Source organism: Mastigoproctus giganteus, chromosome 6, assembly GCF_048544385.1.
Source record: "Mastigoproctus giganteus isolate SK-2022 chromosome 6, ASM4854438v1, whole genome shotgun sequence".
In the NCBI taxonomy this organism is placed as follows: Eukaryota; Metazoa; Arthropoda; class Arachnida; order Uropygi; family Thelyphonidae; genus Mastigoproctus; species Mastigoproctus giganteus.
In genome coordinates, this window is record NC_143580.1 from 106,972,967 (window position 1) to 106,999,556 (window position 26,590).

At 35.9% G+C, this 26,590-nt stretch overlaps 1 protein-coding gene across 3 annotated transcripts in view; it reads right to left on the bottom strand.

The window, feature by feature from the left end:
• Positions 1 to 26,590, bottom strand: part of LOC150084496 (xylulose kinase) — a 92,142-nt gene that overhangs the window by 21,548 nt on the left and 44,004 nt on the right. For 2 of the 3 annotated variants that reach the window (XR_016547062.1, XM_090375246.1), the window contains exons 6-9: positions 26,297 to 26,428; positions 21,150 to 21,209; positions 13,894 to 13,975; positions 11,216 to 11,372 (exon numbers count right to left, since the gene is read on the bottom strand). Coding sequence is in view for 2 of the 3 variants with exons in the window: in XM_090375246.1 (XP_090231372.1) it covers positions 11,216 to 11,372; positions 13,894 to 13,975; positions 21,150 to 21,209; positions 26,297 to 26,428 (431 nt within the window). In the remaining variant the exon portion in view is untranslated. The remainder of the gene's footprint in view (positions 1 to 11,215; positions 11,373 to 13,893; positions 13,976 to 21,149; positions 21,210 to 26,296; positions 26,429 to 26,590) is intronic. The other variant, XM_090375247.1, reaches the window with a different exon arrangement.

A 26,590-nucleotide genomic window follows, 5' to 3' on the forward strand; every position in this document is an offset into this window, starting at 1 on the left:
ACATCTCTTCCCCATAACTTGAATTTACGGCTGTGAAAATTTCATCCTCATTCATTTCATTATTGCCTCACAGAACCTTAAACACCTCAATCAAGTTGCTTCTAAGGTGCCTAGTTTCATTGTTGCACAACCCACATATTCAAAGTCTCCTCATAAGGAGACTTTGAATATGTGGAGGACCTCTTTTGATGATCTCACCAAGCGAGTTACCAGTCTCTGGACCCTTTCAAGAAGCTTGATGTCTTTTTCTATGTGCAGTCTTCACACTTGAACTCAGTATTCCAAGTAGTGTGGTCAAACAATAGCCTTATATAATGGGATAATGACTTACTTATCTCTAGTAGCAAATGTTCAATAAATTATCAATAGGGCACCATGGATAGAGCATCATCCTTACAATCTGTCTACAATGTTCGGAGAACTTCATGCCTGACTGTATCGTAACTCTCAAGTCCTTTCTTCAGCTCCACCAAGTGTATAAGTTATTTTGGAGTTACTGTTCCCCAGATATAAGACCTTGCACTTTGCTGGATTAAAGCATAGCTGCCACTTACTAACCATTCCTATGAATAAAATATACATATATGATTCTGGAAGTCCATAAAGTACTCTAAAAAAAAAAGGGTACATTTGTTAGTGGGCTTTATCGTGCAAGTGCAACATGGCCATAAAAAAGGTATAGCACTGAGTGATGCAGCCTCACCGATGATATCTCTACCTTGATGTGGTGGGGCTTGTGTGCTCTAGTCATCCTGAGAGCTATGCCGGTGGTAGCTTAGCTACTGGTAGGTCCTCCCAAGCCGAACAGTTCAAAGGTGAAGAGACAGGGGAAAAGAGATACCCTGGTCCTCCAGGTTGGGCACAGGGCTGACAACCCTACCCTATAAAAAATCTAACCGTTACATATAACTTGACGAATGAAACCGGACAGCCCTTATGGAAACAGACCAGGCCTCAAAATAAGGACACAAGTTTGGTATTGAGATTTGGAACTTGGAATGTGCATACCCTGTTGCAGGCTGGAGCTATAAACAGCATAGCAGAGGAAGTCGAAAAGTTTAAGATGGATATTGTTGCTCTCCAAGAAATTAGATGGAAAGGTATGATCATTAAGTCAAAATTTACAATGTATTACTCTGGAATTGATGACAGACAGGGAGAACAGGGTGTTCGATTTCTGATTTCCAAGGCAATGCACAGATCAGTACTTGCCTTCACACCAGTGACTGGGAGAATTTGCAGCCTTAGAATTAAAGGTAAATTCCATAATGTGACCTTCATTAATGTGTACGCTCCAACTGAAGGTGCGGATGATGATGTTGCAGATGGATTTTAAGATGAACTCCAGGCTATGTGTGAAAGAATTCAAAGACATGATGCTATTACAACTCTCAGTGACTTCAACACTAAACCAGGCAGGGAATAAGTTTTCATGGGTCTATTTGGGGGGGAAAGACAGCCTCCATGAAGAAACAAACAATAATGGTCTTAGAGTAGCACAATTTGCTGCTGCCAACAACTTCAAGGTCATGAGTACCTGGTTTCCAAGAAAGAATATTCATAAAGTTACATGGAAAATCCCTGGTAAAAATCAGGCTAATCAGATTTATCATGTGCTGGTCTCTAAGAGGTGAGCTACTGCAATTGAAAATTGTCTGTTCTTTTTGGGGTGCCAGCTCTGATTCTGATCATTTTCTAGTGGGAGCCAGACTGAAGTATAAAATAGTTCTAATAGCAAGAGGAAAGGCTGAGAAAACTAAGCAGTGGAATGTAGAGAAATTGAAAGATAGACTTATTGAAACAAAGTACCAGGCAGAGTTGGCCCAAAGACTGCAGGAACAGGAAAAAAGTGACAAGATTGAAGATGAATGGACTTGCATAAAGGCTGCAATTCTGGGTGCAGCACACGTAACCTTGGGTAAGACCTCAAGGCCAAGAAATGAGGAACGGTATGATGACGAGTAGCAGTAGAATTGAAGAGACAAGCCAGGGTGAAATGTTTAGAGTGGAATAGCAGAGCAAATAGTGAACACTACAATGAAAAATGTATTGCTGTAGCTAGGATGTGTAGAAAGAAAGAGAAAGGCTTTGAAAAGGAAGGTCGACGAAATGGTGGAATATTACAACAAGAAGGAAAGTAGAAAGTTTCATAAGATTAAAAAAGTACACAGGAATTCCGATTAAAAGTTACTGCATGTAGGGAACTTGCTGACTGAGAGAAAGGAGGTTCTGAAACAATGGAAAAAGTATTTTGAGAGCATTTTGACAGGAGGTAAGACTGAATCAAAACAGTTATTGTGCTATACAGTAGAACCATGAATTGAAGACCCTAGTTTCGAAGAAATTCAAAAAGTTATTAAGTGCTTAAAGAACTTTAAAGCACCAGGAGCTGATGGAATAACTGCCGAGTTGCTCAAGAACGATGGATTGACACTATGGAGAAGAATACATAATCAGATACTATTAATATGGTCTGAGGAAAAAATCCCGGAAGAATGGACACTTGGAATCATACAGTCGATTCACAAGAAGGGTGATAAACTGCTTTGCTCTACTATAGAAGTATTACATTACTGAGCATTACTTACAAGGTTTTGTCGGGAGTTATTTAAAACAGACTGGCAGCATATTCAGAGAAAATCATCGGAGAATATCAGTGTGGTTTAAGACTCAATCGTTCAACCACTGACTAGATTTTCATTTTGAGGCAGATACAGGAAAAAGCATTTGAATATAATATACACTTATTTTACCTATATGTAGATTTCAAACAAGCTTTTGATCCACTCAACAGAGAGGAAATGATAAATGATCTCCCTCTCCTGGGCATACCTGCAAAGACTGTTAGGCTCATAAAAGCAACTCTGGCTGGCTCTAAAGCAGTGGGGAGAATTGACAATGAGTTGACAACTCCCTTTGAGATTAACTCTGGTGTTAGACAGAGCGATGCACTCTCTACTATGTTATTTAACTTGGTTTTATCAGCATATGCACAGAACTGCACTGTCTTTGTACCTATGTGTCCAGTCACTTCTAATTATGTTGCTGTTATCAGTAGGACTAAAGGAGCACTGGAGGAAACAGGGGCCAGGCTGGATAGTGAAGCGCAAAGAAGACTTAGGATAAATGAGGCGAAGACAAAATACACGGAAGTCCGGAGAATGGCAGATAACATGGAAAATTTAAGAACCAACAGCTTCTCGTCTGAGCATGTTCCAAATTTCGCCTATCTAGGTTTGCAGATAAACCAGTCCAACTCTATTACTAATGAAATTGAAATTAAGTCCCGTATCCTGAGTGGAAACAGATGCTTCTATGCACATGAAAAACTAATGAAGTCCAGAGTATTGAACAGACAAGTCTCATTAGACCAGTTGTAACATACGGTTGTGAAGCTTGGACATTAACGAGTAAAGATGACTTGGCTGTTGGTTCTTAAATTTTCCATGTGTTCTTAAATTTCTCTAGTGTAACAGCTGTTACACTAGAGAATTATAAAATATAAATAGCATCACTATTGGAAAATGATTTCATATTGATTCAGAGAGGTTGGAATGTTTAAAGAAGAGAATAAAATAAAAAAGGGGGTGAAATCCCTCTATTAAAACTTGAGTGGTCCAATTTTAGAAACAGGTAAAATCTTGAAGCCATACAATGATTTACAATTTAGGACAACTTTATAGTCAAGAAAGTACGTATAATTTAGTACCAAAAATATGGACACTTAGAAGTTATAGTATGTCTTTATTTTTTTTTTTTATATATGTTTAACCAAAAATATTTAATTATTTAATTCAAATACATCAAACAATGCTTCAAGCTATAAATGTTTCTACAAGAATAATAATAATATTTGATTTTGTACATTAGTACTAACATTTCTGGACCTGCGTACTGAAAGAAAATAATGAAAAATTCATTTTTCATTATTTTCTTTCAGTACGCAGGTCCGTAACTGATGATGTCTGCCAAGGTTCTGTTCAAACAATTTTTACCCTGTTCCAACTAAATCAATGGACCTGGAGTAATGTTTATTTAATTATAATGATATAGGTTCTCAAAGCCAACCAAACACAATACTGAGTAAAAAAAGAAACCAAGTATATAAGGTTCAAATGGAATGCTTGTCAGGATAACAGAACAGAAAGTAGTTAATGCACATATGTGACATTACTGGTGTCTATTCCAAGCCATGCAACTATATCTAAATCCATATGGAGCTGAAACAGAACTCTTCCACTGTTTAGGGAAAAAAAAAGAACATTATCTTTGTAACCAAAATACTGCAGAATACCTGATAGCTGATATAAAGAACACCGGGGAAAGTCCACAATTCGCAGTTATGGCATATCTTTATACTTTTTTTCAGTTATGTTTAACCAAAAATTATATCTACACAAGTAATATTATCTAGTGTATTTTGTAATACTTCTGTTCTCTATTGAATTGTTTTCTGATATCTAATTTTGAGTAAAACAGGATGAATTGCTAATATAATATGGTATATTATCTATAAAAGCAATCCATGTGGCTTATTATTAAGTGAGTAGGGTTTGAAGTCTTTCGCATTGTATTCCAAACAGCTTCAAATAAAAGTAGTGAATTCCACACTGAATTGATGGCAGGAGTATTGAATTTAAATATAGTCAAGGGCAGCTCTAGACAATCTGCGCATCTGAAAAAAGTTTTTAATGTCGTATAGGGATTTTACTTGCTGTTTCCGAGCACAAGATAAAATTTGCCATACTTTATATGATTGATCTATTTGGTGGCTGTAAAATTCCAAGATCTATATGAAAGGGAGTCTACAATGTGGAATCTACCATTCCTGTCATTTAAAAATAGAAAGAAGGTTAACTTTATGAAAAATAATATTAATAGTCTGAAATCTGAAACAAAAGAATACATTTCAATTAAAATGCACTGGGAATCTACCTTCCTTATTTTTAGGCTAAGTATTACTGTTTAGATTTTACAATTTCAAAATTAAAAGTTTACCTGAACAACTGCTTTTAATCAATGGCAAAGTTGTTCTCCATCTGGTTTAGTCTAAAAATACATCCTTGTGCTTCAGAAATTAATGTAAACCGATTTTATTTGTAAAGAAAAATAAATAAATGCAATGATTTTATCACGAGGAGATGCAACTCAGTTGCACCCATAGCTGTTTACTTTAGAAATATCGAGATGATGTTTTTAGTCTAAAATTGAGGAGGGGAAACAACTTTCTTATTAAGAAAAATGTGAAATTAAATGGTAATACTTAGCCCTTGGTGTTTTAATTGAAATAAATGATACAGTTATTGTTATACTTGACAAGTTGCAATTCTGTTACCAAGATACCCTAATATTCAAAGTATCACCTTTCCTGTCCATTTTCAATTCAAAAACTCTACTGCAATTTAACATCAGCCAAACTTACAAATTTGTAATCCTCCCCCCCATCCCTCCATTTTTTTTTTCTTGTCCTGAAAATGTTCTTTGGAAATATTGTTTTTTTTTTTTCTATGAAACCCCCAAACACGAGAGGTATTAGAACCTATAGTACTAAGTACAGTGCATGAGTTTAAGGTTGAGAAAATAAAAGAAGATATTTGTTCCCATTAGACTTGAATTTCCATAGATTGTAATTTTCAAGAAATACGTATGAAAGCATGCTATTCTCAAAATGGAATTTGAAGTTGGACAGTTGTAGCATGTGTTCGGACTGCTTTGGGGGGGGAGAGAGAGAGAGAGAGAGAGAGAGAGAGAGAGAGAGAGAGAGAGAGAGAGAGAGAGAGAATTACAGAAGCCAATCCAAACGGTACACATGGAAGTATCTATAGAAAAGGCATGCACCAGAAACAGAATGTCTATGAGACAGCGAATGAGGAGACTCTGTTAGAGATCAGTCATTAATTAGACTAACTGCCCTTTTGGGAGCATTGCCCTAGATGTAGGAACAATATTCCATGGTAATGCGATTTTGCGATTTGTACTGAGCGAGCAGAATTTGGAAGAAAAGTAATGCCGAGAGCAAAAGAGAAAACTCAGTTTTTTAAATGCAGAGAAAGTGATATTTGTAATGTGCTTATGCCAGGAGTTCATCTTTTTTAAACTCAGTATTCATGACAATCCTATTTGTTCATTGTCTCAATCCATTTAATTAAAATTTAGCTACTTGCTGCACTATCTTTCAAATGTTCTTTTTACCCACTGGGCCACCTTGAATTTTCATAAAAATTACATGTTATAAAATATACTTGAAGAAAAGTCTGGTCCTAAGAGTGATAAAACCACTGCAGGCTCCAAAATTTGTCAAAATGACACTGAAGGGAAGAAGGATGTATAAATAAAATTAATGCAGTACTGCAGGATATATGATGTGAATGGGTACAGAAGTCTCTACATTTAGTAGCATCTGCACAAGTTCTTCTATAAGTTTTTTATATGGCATATAGTTTAAAACTACTCATATACTCCAGTTCTGAAAAGAAAATAAAAAGATTGAGTGCTTCATGGTAATTTTCAAAAGTACCTCTGAACCAGACTGAAATGATGCTGCTATTTTTGTCCATACTCATGAAAATTACCTGAATTTCAAAAACCAAAACTGTTACAGGTATTCCCCATGAATATTTTTTGAAATATGCAAACTTTACCACCAAAAAGCTGTTCATGTGATTAAGAGTGGAGCTGCATTAGTAGGTTTTACAGTACTCCAGCAGATCTAATTATTCTTATCCATTTTGATGAAAAAAATGATGGAACAACTTAATAAAGGCATTGAAGGTTCAGAATATTCAAAGGTGGGCAATGCCAGTTTGGCCCACTTTGGTATATAATTTAACCCAAGGGATAAATCAACTTCTAAAAGCTAGCTACAGCCCCTCCCTTGAAGATATCCTTCTATTGTTTCAGGGCAACGGCACCTAGGTAATTCCCATGAGGCACTAACTTTATTGCTGAAAGCAACACTAACCTCTGGTGGTAAATCTCAGCAACCAACAACTGTCCCAGAAAAGGACCTCAACCAGCCTCCTTCACCTTCAAAGATGCCAACATGAAAACCAGCAAGTCCTTCATATGGAAAAGTAATAAATTCTTAAATAATAACTTGCTTAGAGAGCAACTTTCAAACCTGAAGGCTTTCAAACATGACAACTCTTCAATCCAAATTTCTAAAGCAGGCAAAGGGAACTCCACATTAATTATCAATACCCATGACTACAAGCAGAAAAACTGAGGAGCTCCTGCCAGCTACTTCTACCAAAATCAAGAGGAGCCCACTGGCAGGCTACAAAGAAAAGTCTTTTCTCATTAAATTGCAGGATAACATAAAATTGACCATTCAACCTTTCTCGAGCTCATCTTAACAATCCAGAACCTTCACATATGTTTGGGAATAAAAATGAATATCCTATTAGATCTACTGTCAGCAGCAAGGACCATCTTGCTGCTGACAATGGATCATCTAACCTTTTGATTAGTCTGAATCCCTTCCTCAATTGACAATATTGTTGAATGTATTTCAAAAACATTCAGGATCATCTCAACAAACTTAAAGCAGTAGATTTTGCACCGAACAATCTGCTGATCTCATATGATATTCACCTATTCAAAAAGTATCCACATTTATCTGAATTATAAGGACAGGACACATTCACTGCCTTTTCAATCCAATTGACATCACTGGCCTCAGTATGAGAACTTGCTTTCCCTTCTTGCTGAGGTATTCAATGCATCTTTTGAGAATTTTCTCTATGTCCTCTCCATAAAAATTTAGATACAGTATGTGGACAATGTACTGGTCATTTGGGACCATGGCCCACAATTACTTTCCATGACCATTTGAACACCAAATTCAAGCCTGAGACAGAAGTTGCCAAGTGGTTCTCCTTCCTGGATGTATCCTGGATCCTTCATGCAGAGCTAGCCCACGTTAGACATACCTTCATTCATAATGGGTACAAAATCAACTTCCAAAAGAAGCACATTGGCTTCTACCTTAGAAAGCCACAGAGCTGACATCCATAATAATCTTGCCAAGAAAACATGCTTCATATAATGATTCCATTCATCCCAGGGATAACATTGCCCACTTAGCCAGAAATCACAAGATCAAAAGAAGATTCTCTGCTGCCAGAAACATTTGGCAACTTCTCAAACTTTCCTCCCTGTTGTAAAGCAAAATTAAACATCCCATCTATCATATCAAGTGTGGGGTTTGCAAAGGGGTTTATATAGGCCAGGATCAAGAATCCATGAACACAAAGGTAATGTCTCAGAAAAGTTATCACCTCAGATCTGGCCCTACCTTCTGTTGAAACTGGACTGTTAAAATTGCAATGAAATTACAACACTAACTAGAGATTGGCACACTGCGGAGACTTTTGGAATCACTGCTCATTTGGCTTTCCCCAATTCCATCAACAAGCCAAGGAAATTCTGATTAATAATGACCTAGTAAGTTTTCAAAAGTGGAATCTTGGAACAGGGCTCCCCCACATTCAGCACAACAAAATCAACAAATTCCAAAACATTCAAGCCTGCCACCGGAAATAATAAAATTTAACTTCTTTAGTGTGAGGACTACCCTTTTTACTTCTGGTTTAGTCCCACAAGGGGAGCAATCAATGTCAAGTTGTGTCCAGTTCTTCAGTTTGTCACTGATGAAAAAAAACAGGAATATGAGTTTGAAAGCATCTGATTTAGTAATTCGATTTTAATGCAGTTATTCCTGGCATGCTTCCTGTGTTTCTGTAGTTTCCATTGAACATGCCTGTGTAACCATATACCATTTAAAACAAGCCAGTCTGATAATAAACTTTCATTAAATCAACACAGTGTGAAGTAATCTTTTATTATTCTTTAAAATATACATGAGATAGTATTGTTGAATGGAACCTTGGGGAAGAACAGTCAGATTTCAGTCCAAATAGCAAATGCAGATCAAATACTTGCACTAAGATAAACTATACTAGAATTCTTCATTCATAATAAAAAATGGTTTAGGTTAAACTTGATAAGATAGGACTGCACTACTTAATTTTTATATAATATTTAATAAAAGAATGTGAGATATAACAATCAACGTGGATAATATTGTGTTCTTAAATAGCAGCAGAAAGAATTTAATATTCTCTCAATTTTATAACAAATGAAATTTAATTTGTCCCCAGTTTCATTACAAATTTATGTAGACTAAGTAGTCAATTTGGGGAAAAAAAAGTTGTCAGTTTTATGTATCTAGCACAAATCTTTAATGAATAATAAAGAAGGAAGCTAGTTAAATTCATTTTGAGCAAAAGATTAAAACTGTGTTATAAATGGCTAAGTTAAACCTTTTGAGCTGAGCACAAAATTAAGAAATTGATCAATGGCAAGGCAAATGAGGATATAAGACAAAATCTTGAATCAAATTCAAAATGAGAGATTAAGTCTAAAAACAAATGATAACAGGCTTAGATCAAAGTGGATTTCAGGCATCACACAAATCCACTTTGTATAATGGCTATTAACTGAAGTCATAGTAAACACTCCTTCCTCAATGTCTATTGCAATAATATGGAGGGAAAAAAAATAGTGGAGGAAAGTCTAATTTGTAAATTAAAAGCAAGCCAATTAGTCTATCAAAATTTTTGCAATTGTACTTAAACTTAAAAATTATACACCCTATTATCCAGGGTCAAATGGTAGATCATTAAATTCTGTTTTAACACTGACAGCTAATACCCAAAACTGGGGATGCATGCACTATAAGTGGGTGAAGATAACATTGATTTGTGTTTTACTGAATCAAATTTTGTTTTAGGGGCTAATATAGTCTAATGAAGTTGACAATTAGACTTTTAGTATGATATCTGGTCCTTAGAGAAAGAACTTAGGAGGAAACAATTTCATGATTTTGTTTATTCAAGTTTAATTTAACAAATTAAACTCACTAATATATGTAAGATAAGCATTGGCTTTTAACTAATTGTTGGCCTTTCTTCCCCCCTCTTTTTTTATTTGTTAGCTTATTTAAAAATGATCCTCAGAGTCAGCAATATCTTTACCCCATTGAAGAAACTAAGACAATAAACAGCATTTCATCAGCATCAGTCTTTACTGATGAAAAGTAAATCTGAAAATCTTTACTTCATGCTGAGAAGAGGATGTGCAAGTGAGGCTGAGCCATATAAAATTAGCGATGTTGTAATTACAGATGATTGTTTATTAGAAAAACTTTTAGCATAAAGGCAAGTAAGGCTCCTGGAGTTGATGACATATACCCTGTAGTTTTGGGGGAGAGCATAAGGGGGTGTATTGAACCACTGAAGTTAATTATGAGGGCATCATTGGACTTTGTGTGTGGGGGGGGGGATTCCTTTGGATTGGAGAAGTTCCAAAGTATTACCAATACGTAAAAGCGGTTCTAAGAGTGAAGTTGGTAATTACAGACTGGTTAGGCTGCCTTCAGTGGTACGAAAAACCTTAGAGGCAATGATCAAGAGTGCAATACAGGGACATTTAGATAGATATGGTATTCTGAAGAACATACAACATGGCTTTGTTGAGGGAAAATCATGTTTAACTAATTTAGTAGGCTACTTTGACACAGTTACTCATGAGCTGGATTTAAGGAAAAATTTTGACATAGTTTATTTAGATTTTAGCAAACCATTTCACTCGGTCCTTCATGAGAGATTGCTGTATAAACTTGAACATGTTGGGATTACTGGTAAAATTCTAAGATGGATTGCTGGGTGGCTGTAGGGCAGAAGGCAGAGGTTTGTGCTTAATGGATATTCTTCTGATTGGTGTAACATCAGGAGTGAGGTCCCTCAAGGATCGGTCATCTGACCCCCGTTGTTTCTCAATTTTGTAAATGACATTAATGAAGGGATAGAAGGCATGATGCCAAAATTTGCAGATGATGTAAAGATTGGCAGAGTCGTTAATGATCAATGCCAAGCAGCACTTCTTCAGGATGACTTGAACAGACTTCAAAGATAAAGAAATGGCAGGTATGTTTTAATGCTGCTAAATGCAAGGTCTTAACACTTGAGGGAATAGCAACCCTCAAATAAATTATACACTTGGTGGGGTTGAAATGAAAACAGGAGGAGGAAAGGGATCTGAGGGTTACAATACAGGAAGATATGAAGTTTTCTGAACAGGCAAACTGAAAACTTAATATTTCAAAGAAACATACAAATCATAAGCATCTCACAGAATTAGTTACAATACTTACCACAACATTGCCATATAAGATTTACAATCAATAGGATTACAAAGTATATGCCCTTCCAAAGCAGGTTTTGGTTCTGTAAGCCATAAGAATACTGTATCACTTGTACCTAGACTGATTGCAATATCTCCATGCTGCAATTTCATTCCTGCTAGTGAAGCTGCAATAATTAAAAAAGGAATATCATGGTGCTGTTTCAAAGTTCAAATCACCATTCATTTTTCATAATGCATTAACTGTACACAGATCTAGGAGCAAGTGCACAACTTTAGGCTCCATATTTCAGCTATACCAAAAAACAAATAATTATTTTAAAACCATTACAATTTATATATATAAAAGAAATGATGTTGGCAATAGTAATATACAATAAAAGTAAAAGTAAAAAAAATTACTTATCAATCATTAAAATCATTGAGGTTAATTTTAATGATCCCTTGGTAAAACTAATTCTGAAAGACATTGAGAATAGAAGATCTGGAGACCTGATCATGCATAACTAGTTATAGAGGATAGAAGAGTTATCCTTTAGTAGCCCAAAGCAGTTAAAACACCTGAGGGAAATAAATATCAACCAGCTGAAGTCCAACAGCAAAAGATGCAATGAAACATCAAAATGTTAATAAAGTACACAAAATTAATAAAACGGTATCTACATATTACAGACAATCAATGCATGTTAAAAATGTGTAATGGCTATTATGGACTACAGTAATGAAATCCTAATTTTTTTTTTTTTTTTTTTTCAATATTAACTAATGTGTCTTGTTTTGTTTTAGCGATGAGCCTAAATGGAAGTATATTTTTTAAGTCAGCCAGTGCTCTTCCACATTGTCATGTTGTTGGTTCACAACTGCCAATAGGATATGTGCCATAATACATTTATGAGGGAAGGCGTGGTACAACATGCTGATTATAGCATGGCCCAGTCCTTGGATTTAAGCAACCTTCCAGTGTGTGAAAGAAGCTTGGAGGAGCTTTTTTATCCCACAGCTTAACACGAAAGTGGAAGGATTAGAAACACTAAAACTCAGCAGTGTATGGATAAGAGGGATCAATAACTGGTAGTGAATATTCCAGGCAGTTAGTTCCAAATCTAATGCCAGAATATAAGCAATGACAACTTATCACTTTAGTCGCTCATTCTAAACAGTCCACCCAGAGCAAAACTTCAGTATATTTGTTTCATCTCTGTTTACTTAATTACACAGCTTGTTAAAAATGCTGCAAGATTAATAAAACTTAGAAATCAGAGTATATTGACCATAATTATGTATCTTCATGAAATTATATACTTGTTCATTTTAAACATTTTTCTCAGCTGGAAAATTATTTAGAGATGCAATGAATATACATCTTTAACTCTCTAATAACTTAGAGAGTTAAAACAGAATACATGGAGTGCTTTGACAACCAAGACAGCTCCCTCAGTATTGGCAATGTACAGCTTAATAGGACTAACAATTACAAATACCTTGGGTGACTGTTAGACACTAATGGCAGCTGCGAACAGGACATCCGAAGTCAAATAAAATCTGGATGGCCCAAGTGGAGGGAAATGTCTGGTGTTTTGAAAGACAAGAAGATGCCAACCAAACTGAAATCAAAAATTTACAAACAGGTGGTAAGGCCATGTATGTTATATGGCTCAGAGTGCTGGGCAGTCAGAAGAAAAGAAGAACAAGCTCTAATCTCAGCAGAAATAAGAATGCTAAGGTGGAATCTGGGAATAAGCCTAAGATATAGAAGGTAGAATGAAGATGTGAGACAGGAGATGGAAATTGCACCCATCAACCTGATGATTAGGGAGAACAGACATAGATGGTGGGGGGCATGTCCAGCATAGCAAATATACCCACATTACCAGGCAGGTGCTAAGCTGCCAGGTCCCAAGTCGAAGATGACAATCGAGAGCAGACTGCAGCAAGATACGCAGGAATTAGGACTCACTCCAGAAGACTGTGCCAATCATACTAGGTGAATCCAGTGCATTCCAATTCATGTTGCTGACCCCTAACCGGGACAGCATGGATAAAGTAAAGTATATAGGACATGAATTTTTTCTGGGTACCTCAATATCCAGTAAAACTTCTGAGCATCATATTGAGGTACTTTTAATTTAATTTCCAAATAAAGAAATGCACTCTAGATTTGTAAGTTATGTAGAAGATGGCAGATATATGCCCCCAACAACAAAGTTGTCACTTTAGTATTAATTTCATCCATGGATTTTGACTGCAAATATACTGAAGTAGCACAAAAAAGATCAATCCAACATCTTTAATTTTTTTAATATAGAATTGTAAAAGTAATTTCCAACTTTAAAGGTTGGGAGCCTGTAAATTCAATAAATTTCTGGTATATTATTTCTAAGACCACTTGTTAGCAATCTTTTGCTGCACTGATTAATTATACTTTCTAAATTATTTCTAAATTTCTTACTTGTTATGCACAATCCTCAGATGACATCACAGTCAGCCAATATTTTTATAAATTCAAGCACAGCACATCAGTTGCTCTGAAGAAGATGCGTAAGCATCTTTGAAATGTCACTTGAATTAAAATGCTGTTTTAAATAGCACATACAGAAATATTCTTTGAAAAAGTAACATTTTTATCATCTATTTAACCTTGTGTTTTTGGGGGGAGGGGAATAAGATTACATATTACTAATTTTTTACCTGGATTGTCTCCAGTAAATGCCACTACTTTACACTCAGGAGAGAAACCATAACGATGGACAAAGTAAGATGATATTGAATCCTGTAAAATATTTCCACTATTATTCAGTGTGGCTCAACTTTTAAATTTTAAATGAAATTTAATTTCTTATGCAAAAAATTATTTTCTTCAAAAATGAATGATCAGTACATTTCCCTGTGATTAATTTTCTTGATATATTGTAGTGCCACTGCTGACATCTTTAAACATAACCTCCAAATAAAAAATGAGCAAGAACAATTTTTTTCAGCATATTAAGTTAAATTGTTTGAAATCCTAGAATATACTATTTTATCTCGGAGAGAATTATATACAGCATGAAATTCTTGTTTACAATATAGTCATAATATAGTTCTATATGGGAGTACAAATAAGTGTTTAATGTTACATCCCCAGCGACCAAAAGGTGACCCCATACTTGAACTAATGAGTATAATGGAATGTTTTATAGGCATCAATTTCAATATGCCACTGTATATTAATACCATGTTTTCATTTCTGCTTTTGTGCACCACATGTTAAGAGTTTTTTTAAGAACCAAGACTATGTAGAGAATCATGTAAGGCTATTTATCCCTAAATTCTTTTAGTGATAAAAATCCTGAAATGATTCTCTACATAGCTTGTGTTTTCTCTTATACCATTTGCACTCTTGTGTAAAATGAACAATGCCCTTCACACAGTATATTTCACATTGTAATTATGTTATTCTACATGCTGCCATCTTCAGAAATAATAAGAACCACTTCTAAATGATTTAACACAGCCTGAAAATATCTAAGGATATATGTTGCGCATGGAAGTGTTCTAAGTAAAATATAGAAATCACGGAACTTTTTTGGCATATAAGTTAACCAATATGCCATGTTTCCCCAGCAGAGTTGTTCAAATTTGCAGAAATGAAGAAACGCTTCAGTTCTGAAAATTGCATCATCTGGAAACTAGGCACATGAGATCTTTCTGATGCACTTAAGGCTATGAACAGATTAAATAAATTAAATGTTCATGGAATATCCTATATTCAAATATGATATGATAAAATACAATAAATACAATTAATTGTATTCATTGTCTCTGGTGTGAAGACAAAAGTTTGGTCTAATTAAATATTTTCAACCAAGAGCTAATATGGTGAATTTGGCTATTATATACCTGCCTGATATAAAACTTACGTTTTCGAGGAATCATGCTAATTTAAAGTATGCAATAAGATATCGACATATTTACTCCCACTCTGAAACTTTAAGAACAAAAAATTAATTTATACATTTTGTAATCTTTATCTAGCACCAATAAATGCACACCATTGCTGATGTTGCATTTTTTTTTTTCGGGAAAAACCATAGATGATAATAATTATCTCCCTACTAAAATCAACATAATGGCATAATTTAATTAAAGTTCAAAATATTCTGTTAGTATTGAAACATTTCCCTCCTGTGTTCCTCTTTCTTAAAAGAGGAGGGCAGAAGGGTTGCTTATATAATGGAAAATGCATGCAAGTGCAAATGTATTGCTGAAATTCATAAAATAAATCCAATCAGGAAGGGGAATGTCAGAGGCGAATTAAACTGGCAGTGAGCTAGATGATTTTGTAATAACAGAGCAAAGTGGAGGAAAAATTTTATTGAAGATAAACACAAGAAAGGCAGCTGGGATGGATGGGATCTATCCAGTTATATTAAAGGAGACAGCAAAAGAAGTAAGCAAACCCTTAGTCATAATTATGAGAGATTCCTTGGACTCAGGGGAGGTACTAGGGCTTACAATACCGGGATCCCAGCATCATGAATACCAGGATCTCGGTCCTTTTTTTCCTGGTATTGATACAAAAAAATACTGGTTTTTCAGTACTAATTTAAAAAAAAAATAATTGTTTATAATTTAATCACATAAAGGTTATAAAATCACCTTTATGTTATTATGACATCATGCAACACTGCAACCTGTCCACAATTCTCGAACAATTTCATGTCTGACCATATCATAACTCCCAAGTTCCGTACCTCCACTACTGACCTTAGTTCAACTCCACCAAGTGTATAAGTTATTTTGTGGTTGCTGTTCCCCAGGTGTAAGACCTTGCATTTTGTAGAATTAAAGCATAGCTGCCACTTTTCTAACCATCCCGGAAGTCTATCTAGGTCACTCTGAAGTTCACTCTGGATCATTAACTACTCCACCGATCTTTACATCATCTGCGAGTTTAGACCTCACGCCCTCCATCCTTTCATAGATATCATTTAAGATAATCAAAAAAAAACAACAGTGGTCCTAATACTGATCCTTGAGGAACCCCACTTCTTACTTTAACCCAATCTGAGGAATAACCATTTATCACAACCCTCTGCCTGGTGCCCTCAAGCCATCGTGCTATCCATCTAAGGATTTTCCCTATGATTCCAGCCTGCTCCAACTTATAAAGTAACCACCCATGTGGGACTGAGTCAAATGCTTTGCCGAAATCCAAATAATGTCAAAATTATTCCCCCAAATCCAGCTCATGAGTAACCTATCAAAATGGCTAACCATATTGGTTAAACATGATTTCCCTTTACAAAACCATGCTGTGTATCCTACAGAATTCCATTTCCATCGAAATTATCCCAAATTCCACCCTTAATTATTGCCTCCATGATTTTCCCTACTACTGAAGTTAGACCGAGTCGGTAATTTTCCGTTTATGTAGAACCGCCTTTATGTTCCAATTTAAATCAACCTAACAAAATTTCTCCTGTCCAGTGATGCTCCCACTAGCCTTAATGGTTCAATGCACTCACTTGCCACTTCCTTTAAGATTATAGGGTATATGCCATCAACCACAGGAGCCTTACTTGCCTGTAGGTGCGAAAGTTCTCATTAAATAATCATTTGAAATTTCAACATCATTAATTATAGTTTTTTCAGCTTCACTTCCATAATATCTCAATGACACAAAGGGTTTTTTTTTATGTAAATATCGATGCAAACTAACTCTTGAGTTCATCTGCAACTTCAGCTATGTTATCTAATACTATCCCACGTCCATTACATAAGGGTTCAATCTGATTTATCCTTTGCATTTATATAATTCTGAACTGCACTCTTTGCTCTCTTCTTTATTCCTTATCCCCACTCTTTGCTCTCTCCCAGACTCAGTAAAGATACTATAGTGAAAATTATACTTTGCTTAATAAAATGTCTTTCTCCTTCAGAAAATGATGAACATAATTCAACCAGGGAAGACCAACGTGGAACAGAACATCAGTGTTCTGCAAATTCTTTCCAAAATAAAAAAAAATTGCCTGACTCCAATGAGATTTTAAAAGATGAACTCGAGTCGGAAATTAATGAAATACTTTTAACTATTTTTGATAAAAAAGTTCAAAGCCTAGAAAATATGGACTGAGATCGTCTACGATTATCTCAGTACCAGAATAAAATCCGAAAGGGCATTTTCTGATGCTAATCAAATACTGTATGTACCAAAATTATATCCATTTAAACGATCATACTATTGATTGCTTATGTTTCTTAAGAGCTCACTTTATTCAGACAGGTAGTGTGGATGTTTAAACATAACAAAACTTTGCAGTAACAATATGCATTTTTTTGTTTTTAGAATAACTGTATTTTAATGATTTTTTAAGAATATTTATTATTGCAATAAAAGTTTCTTTAAAACATGAATTCAAGTAATTGCGGTACTTGTTTTTTTCCTTACTTTATTGCACCTAATTGTCATCAAAATTTATTGAGAAAAACATTTGTTTTTGGAATACAGATATTAATACCAGTATTCCAGTTTCATAAATTAAAAATACCAAAATATCGGTATTAAGATTTTGACCAGTATTGTAAGCCGTGGGAGGGACCCATGAACTGGAGATGTCCAAATGTGACTTCAATTCACAAAGGCAGATCAAAGGGTGGCACAAGTATCTACAGACCTGTTAGTTTAACTTCTGTTCCAGGGAAATTAATGGAGGCACTGTTTAAAGAAGCACTGCAGGATCATCTAGACAAGGCTTCAGGGTGCCTCCGTAGCCAGGTGGGCAGGAGCAGCAGTGCGTAGCACACGCTTCTTGATTAGACCGGGGTTCGAGTCCGTGACCACCAAATATGGAGGATGCGGAAAGGTCAGGGAATGATCACCACATATCCCCGGAGCAATATGGCCTTAGTTGCTAATGCTCCTAAAAAATACAAATAACAACAACAACAAGGCTTCAGTTATAGCTTGGACACAGCATGGTTTTGTTAAGTGGAAGTCTTGTCTGACCAATTTGATTGGACACTATGATGTGGGCCGACCAGGCTAGCCAGGTGGGTTTGAATCCTGCCCTGGGCTTGGATTTGGATCAGAGTAAAATTAAAAAACTTTGGGAGGTGCCATTATGGCTACAGAAGCCGATGTGCCAACAACTAACAAAAAAAAAAAAAAAAAAAAACCTATGATGTGAATACAAAGGAACTGGATACAGGGAATAACTGATATCATATATTTGGATTTTAGAAAGGCTTTTGATACTGCTGAAAAATTGAAGCAGTGTGGCATTGGAGGCAAACTGCTGCTATGGATAAAGGGATGGTTGAGTGGGAGAAGACAGAGAGTGGTAATCAATGGACACTGCTCTTCGTGGACTAATGTTATTAGTGGAGTCTCTGAGGGTTCAGTGCTGGGTCCATTGCTGTTTTTTGTATTTATTAATAATACTGATGATGGTATATCAGCTTAATGTCCAAGTTTTCAGATGATATGAAGGTTGGTAGGGTTGATAATGACACTAATGACAGTATGCTGCTGCAACAGGATCTGGAAAAGTTTAGCAGTTGGGCTAAGAGGTGGAAACTGAAGTTGAACATTGACAAATAAAAAGTACTGCACATGGTAAGCAGTAACCTCCAGATTAACGTATTTCATTCTCTACCAATGACAGTGGTAGAGAATGAAAAGTACCTGGGAATAATTGTGAACGCAGATATGAAGTTTTCTGAGCAGGGCAGATGGTCTGCAAGAATAGCTCATAGTGTCTTGTTAATGATATACAGGAATTTTTCTAGCATGGATAAGGAGGTGATTATCCCCTTGTATAAAGCAATGGTCAAGCCACCCTTGAGTACCGATACAAGCTGGAGGCCTCATTTTAGGAAGGATGTAGAGCTGCCGGAACAAGTACAGAGAACGGCAACAAGATTAGTGAATGGAACAAAGGGTTGCTCTTATGAAGAAAGGCTTAAGTTTTGCAAATTACAGTGTCTGGAGGCTAGCCTCCTGGTATATAAAGCCTTGAATGGTTTGAGCATGCTCAGTGCTGATGGGATTATTTCTCTTGCACAGAATAATCGCCTAAGAGGGCATAAATTCAAACTGAGGAAAGACAGTTGTAGGATAGATATGTGGAAATTTGCCCTTAGACAGAGTGTGGTTGATTGATGGAACAAACTTCTATCTGTCATTGTAGAAGTTGATAGCTTAAATAGATTCAAGGGAGAACTAGACAAACATTTGGAGCAAATGGATGGGTGAAATTAGAAGATTTTTTTTTTTTTTTTTTTTTTTGGCTGAGGCTATATAAGATTGCTTTATTGTATCATATGCCTTTACTAATGCTAAAGGATACATTAAAAAAGCCAGAGCAACTTATATAACACAGCAAAAACATTACAACAGTAATTTCCATGTGGTTCATACATTGAAAAAACAAATTAGGTTACAATACACAATAAATTAAGATAAAGTTGGTGGTACACATTATAAACCCCATAAGTGGGGTTAGCATTAGCATTAGTTGAAGTATATGATGCAAGAAAGCAAGATTATAACAGCATCGGTCACAAGGGGAAAAAAAAACAAAAATCTTTCCCATTTCACACGGTCACTCCAAATTTGTCTAGATCAGCTTTAAATTTATTTAAGTTATCAACTTCCACAACAACAAATGGAAGCCTGTTCTAGCAATCAACTACCCATTGGCTAAAGGCGAACTTCTGCACATCTACAGCTGTTTTCACCATTAGCATTAGTAGAAGCATATGATGCAAGAAAGCAAGTTTATGCAGCATCAGCCAAAAAAAAAAAAAAAAAAAACACGACTTCCATTTCACCCCTCCGTTCGTTCGAAATACCTGTCCAGCTGAGCCTTAAATTTATTTAGGCTATCAACTTCCACAACAAGGGATGGAAGTCTGTTCCACTAACCAACTACCCGCTGGCTAAAGGCAAATTTCCGCACATCTGTCTTTCCTCAATTTGAATTTATGCCCTCGCAAGGTGATTATTCTGAGCAAGAGGCAGAATCCCATCAGCATTGAGCATGCTCAAACCATTCAAGGCTTTATACACCTCAATCAGATCACCTCGCAGGTGCCTAGTCTCCAGACACTGTAATTTGCAAAACTTAGGCCTTTCTTCGTAAGAGCAATTCTTTGTTCTATTCACTAATCTTGTTGCTCTTCTCTGTACTCGTTCCAACAGCTCTACATCCTTCTTAAAATGAGGCCTCCAGACCTGTATACAGTACTCAAGATGTGGTCTGACCATTGCCTTATACAAGGGAATAATCACCTCCTTATCCCTGCTAGAAAAATTCCTGTATATCATTGATAAGACACCATGAGCTACTCTTGCAGCCCATCTGCACTGCTCAGAGAACTTCATATCTGCCTGCACAATTATCCCCAGGTCCTTTTCATTCTCTACCACTGTCAGTGTAGTACCACAGAATTGATACGTTGCTCTAGGGTTGCTGTTTCCCATATGTAGTACTTTACATTTGTTAATATTAAACGTCATTTGCCACCTCTCAGCCCATCTGCTCAACCTTTCCAAATCCTGTTGCAGCAGCATAGAATCAGTAGTGTCCTTAACAACCCTGCCAACCTTTGTATTGTCTGCAAACTTGGACATTAAGCTTGATATACCATCATCAATATTATTTATAAATACAGAAAACAATAATGGACCCAACACTGAACTCTGACAGACTCCACTCAGGGTTCAGTGTTGGGTCCATTATTGTTTAAAATATATTTTTAAAAACACATGTTTAAAATATACACTATACAATGATATGAGGAGGCTGGAATGAATGAGAAAAATACCAGATAATGGAAGTAGCCTATGTATATCTGAGCAAATACATTACGGCACTCTTTCTTAATATCAATTAACATTTGATTTATATATTTAAAATGAATTTAACAGAAAAAATATGTCTAAATATACATAGCATTACCAAGATTTCAGTGGATAGAACTGGAAGTCCAAGCTTTTCTTTTAAGTCAGGTGCACAAGCCTAAAACAATGAAGTAAAATTATTTCTTCAGGAATGGTTCAGATAATGTGCAAAATATTTCAAGGAATTGGAATAAAAGTTAATCAGTTCATTCCAAGGTTAACCTAATAAATAAAATACCTTGATAATATAATTAGCCACTAATTTAAGCACATGCTGTAATAATTATTAGTGAATTCAGTAAGATGCCTAATATACAAATTTCTTTCAAATATATTTATTTTATTAATTTTTATAAGCTGAAAAAAAAAAAAAAAAACCAGTATTTTTCCTACATTTGTGATCATGTGGTATGTGCTCACAGCATGGAAATGTACTGGCTTAAATCCACATTGCCATAAAACCTGCACAGTCCACTGTTAAATAAATGTTGTTGTCAGACTATCATAACAATTAAGTAATGAACTCCTCTTCCCACTAGTGACTATCTCGGACTATTATAGAAACTTTTTTAATTTATTTATTCTTCCTAGGCAGTGATAAAAACACAATCCTACTATGCAATGGTTATTTTATGTGCCCTTCTTTCATGAGATATGTTATACGTATCTCATGAAAGGTACATTGCACAATGGTATATTTCATACAAAATATGAAACTGTTGTGTAATGTACCTATTGGATCAAGCTCATTAAAAATTCTCCCCCCACTCCTGGGTATACCAGTATCATGTTCCCGTTAAATTATTTGGTTTTTGCTGAACATCTTTCTACGATCCTCATACTATACTTCAATTCTCACAGTATTACATTATTAAAGGTTAATTAAATTATAATAATTATAAATACAGTAAACCCCCGCTATTCGCGGTATCTGTATTTGCAGTTTCTAATTTAATATAAAATGAAAGCTAAAAAAATGTGAATTTTAAAGTGCCGTGAATATTTTTTGCCATAAAAAAACATGGGCGTGGCAAAAATTCTTTCCTGGTCAAAACAGCGCTCAGTGGGTGGGGGGGGAGAGGGGTGACAAAATCGCAAGCTTGGATGTTTCTCGCTAATCCTTGTTCAATATGTGTTATGTGCTTGTCACGGAAGGTTTCGTCGTTTGCTTTTAATTTATATGCTTATAAATTGAATAAATTTATCAATTTATAAATTGATATGCTTACAAAAGTGATAAATCTACCATTTTGCAGTGTAAAACACACTTTTTCGAGTGTGTTAACGAAAGAAAGTGACTTTATTCACTTTCTTTCTAACCCATACAAAAATATGGCTACGAATAACAAGAGACAAAATATCAAAGTAGGTGATGACATTAGCGAATAAAATTGAGTTATTAGACAAAATTTCTAATGGTGAAAGTGTCTCCTCAGTGGCAAAACATGATAAAATCAGTGAGTCAACGGTACGATCAATCAAGAAATCGGAAGAAAAAATCTGCCATAGTGTCCGTGAAAATGCGCTAATTGCTTCAAAAATTTGCTCTGTAACTCGTGATGTTAATTAGAAAAAATGGAAAAAGCTTTAAATCCGTGGATAGAAGACCGAACTCAAAAATAAAAGTCCGTTAAGTTCACTCATTAGTCGTGAAAAGGCAAAACTCCTTTATCAACACTTTAGCGAAACTGGTGATAGCACTGGCGGGATAAGTTTTTTTTGCTAGCAAAGGCGCTGGTTTGAAAGATTTGTTTGAAATTTCTAATAAATATTACATTTAATATTAAATTGTTTCTTATTTTCATTTCGATACCATATGCTTGCATTTAACTATGTATTGTCTATATACATGGTCATATTATGAAGGTACATATAATAATATAATACATACATAGACAAAATTTTAGACTAGTTTTTCTTATATATTTCATACTTTGGAACGGAACCCCTATATTACTATGGGAGCCATAACTCAGTATTCACGGCATTTCTCAGGAACGTAACCCCCGCGAATAGCGGGGGTTTAATATTAATTACATTATTATTAATAACACAGAAATTGAGGATTTGGTTGAAATGTACAGGGTCATACAGAAAAAATGTTATGAGTTAGGACAAATTGCAAAATAATTGCAAATAACCATTGCAAATTACAGTGTCTGGAGACTAGGCACCGGCGAGGGGATCTGATAGAGGTGTACAAAGCCTTGAATGGTTTGAGCATGCTCAATGCTGATCGGATACTGCCTCTTGCTCAGAATAATCACCTGAGAGGGCATAAATTCAAATTGAGGAAAGACAGATGTAGGATAGATGTGCGGAAATTTGCCTTTAGCCAGCGGGTAGTTGGTTGGTGGAACAGACTTCCATCCCTTGTTGTGGAAGTTGATAGGCTAAATAAATTTAAGGCTCAGCTGGACAGGTATTTCGAACAAACGGAGGGGTGAAATGGAAGGGTTTTTTTTTTTTTTTTGGCTGATGCTGCATAAGCTTGCTTTTTTGCATGATATGCCTCTACTAATGCTAATGCTAAAATTATTCTTCCATAATTTTATTCTTCATAAAAATTCTTATCCTGCCAAAACATAATAGGAAGAATTTTATGTATGAAAGTTGTCAATTAGGTCTGGTTTGAGGGAGATTTTATCAATGGGGTTAGTCTTTGTTGGTAAATGAAATTTATTTTGCAGGGATAAGAGAATATTTGAACCCAGGAGGCACAAAATTCCTTGCCAGTGCTATTGTAACTGCTAGTGGGGGAGGGTGAGGAGGAATGAGATATATGAAATTGGTTAGTGGCATGAAAGTACATGGTTACACGTGCACTCTCCACGAGGATTCGAAGCAGAGGCTTCCAGAGTCCAAGATTATAATGCAAAATGCAAAAAATATTATAGCTAGTGAAGGAAAGTAGGGAGTGAATAACATGCAAATACAAAGTTTCAACTGCTTATGTAGTAATGTTAGAAATACTGTCAAAATATATGAATTCTCAGCCACTGGTTAGGTCTGTAGATGTTGTTGTTTTGGTTTTTAGGAGCATTAGCAACTTAGGCCATATTGCTCCGGGGTATTCCCTGACCTTTCCGCATTCTCCATATTTGGTGGTGACAGGCTCGAACCCCGGTCTAACCAAGAAGCGTGTGCTACGCACTGCTGCTTCTTCCCACCTGGCTATGGAGGCGCCCTAGGTCTGTAGATGCTAATATAATAGGCAACTGAGATTTGTCGTCACCCTGATAGAGGGGATGATGAGTTTCATTTTACAGCATATGATATACATAGAAAGGATAGGCAATAATGGGGAGGAGGGGATAATGCTGATCAAAAGCTGTTCGAATAAACAGTATATCAAATTTCAGGAGAGCATTCAGTTCATGTAACATGGCACAACATTACATGAACTGAAAATAATGTGGCATGTAACATGGCACAAAGGAAAGTTTTGATTTGAGAACTGAAGTTCTGAATCACACAGGTACACTAAAAATAAGCAGGCCACTTCACAACAGGTAATTAACGCTAATAATTGTTCATTGTACTCATCAGTCATTAGGCCTATAACAAACTCCTATCCTCATTTTTGTCTTCCTAGTGCTTATGTCACACCAAACTGACTCAAAATTGCACTGTCCATCTAGTCAACTGGATGCACTTCCTTAGATTTTATGTGTTTCTTAACTAACAGCATACCCCTCCTCCCTTCCTATCCTGTCTATCCTTTCTGTACACATTGTACTGCCCAAATTCCAATTCTACATTCCTAGTATCTGTATGATACCATGTCTCTGATATCCCAACAATATCTGCCTTTGGTGTCTTGACCAGCAGTTCAAATTCATCAAATTTATTTACTATACTCGTAGTTGGTGTACATGACTTCTAGCATTGGTGTACATGCAAGTATACATGCAGCTGTTCTTACTCTTAGTTACTCTAACACAGTCCATGTATTTACTTGTTTCATGACCACCTGAAATCCCCAACAACTTGCTTTCTGGGGTGCTTCTAATTCCAATAGAAGCAGTGCAAGAATCATTTTCACCTCTGCCTGCAGCTACCGTTAATCTATTAGTCTGTGAATCCCCCCAAGCTAGCAGTTCTCTGACCCACCTAACATTGCCTCAATAGCATCGGCAAATATTCTTGCACCCTTTCTATTTAAGTGTATCCAATTCCTGTAGAAGCAATCTCTCCTGTTAACAAGCACAGACCTCGCTGAAAAAAATTCTACCCCTTGAGCACAATCTTTTGAGGGCCGAATTCATCGACAAGGCTCTCATCATATTATCCCTCCTATCGTGTCTGGGCAGAATTGCAGACTCTTTCATATTTAACCCTAACTCAACTTTTTTTCAACATTGACCTGTACTTGTTAAGTAAATCTGCAAATCTCCTACACTTAATGTCATTAGTGCCAACATGTACAACGATATCACCTTTTGTGTCCTTAAAAGATGATAACTGCTCTACAACACTATCAACTTTTGCCCCTGGCAGACATACCCTGGTCCTATTCCACCTATACTTTTTGCATAACATATTTCTCATTTCACTGACAATTGAGTTGCTGATGATAACTAGCTCCTGTGGGACCAGCGCATTCTGCCCTGAAGATTGCCAGTGTTGCCTGGTGCACAAGAGTGAGCTCTGGTATTGAGTTGGGCAGCTGGGAGCTCGATGGGGCCCCCCACTTTAATTCCTTCGAAGGCATCTACCTGATTCTTCAAACTCTAAACTGTGTATGTATTAGCATTTACAGCTACATTGCATTGTATGTGTGTTTGCACAGGTATGTTCAAGGACTGAAAAATATGAACTAACTTGTAGGAGGAATCCTACTCCTCTGCCTGCAATTGACTAATTATGGGAAAAATTGAAGAGGCCTTTAAGAATTCTTCCAGCCTCAAAACCAAGACATCTTCAAGCAACTAAAAAATGCCAAACCCACAATACTGTGACAGAGGACTTCAAGAAATTCCTCTGGTTGCTCATGGAATTCAAACAAAACTTTTTACTCCTCATCCTCTTTTTGTAAAACTGATATACCATCATAGAGGACTAATACATAACTATGTTGATCAGGGAAACCAAAAAGTTTGATATAAACACTTATATTCTACTTTTACATTAAGACTTTTTAATCTCTCCATTGTCTCTTATGAAAAGCAGTTATTCCTAATATAGAATAAAAATGTATCTTACCTTTAAGCATTCATCTGACCAGTTCTTTGTTCTGATATCTAATAAATTCATTCCAGAACCATCACTGATGTCTATGGGAGCATATTTACCAATAAACAATGAAGCTGCAAAACTACTCACTAAGGAAATTCTCTGGGGGGGAAAAATAATAAATAAATACATACACAGTGGTGCTGGTCACATAAATGCATCACTTTAAATTTTCTTGCAAAACAAGCATTATAATTGAAATAATTGCCACTGTGCCCTCAAAATTTGTTATATACCGATGTAAAACGATTATGCATTTTATTG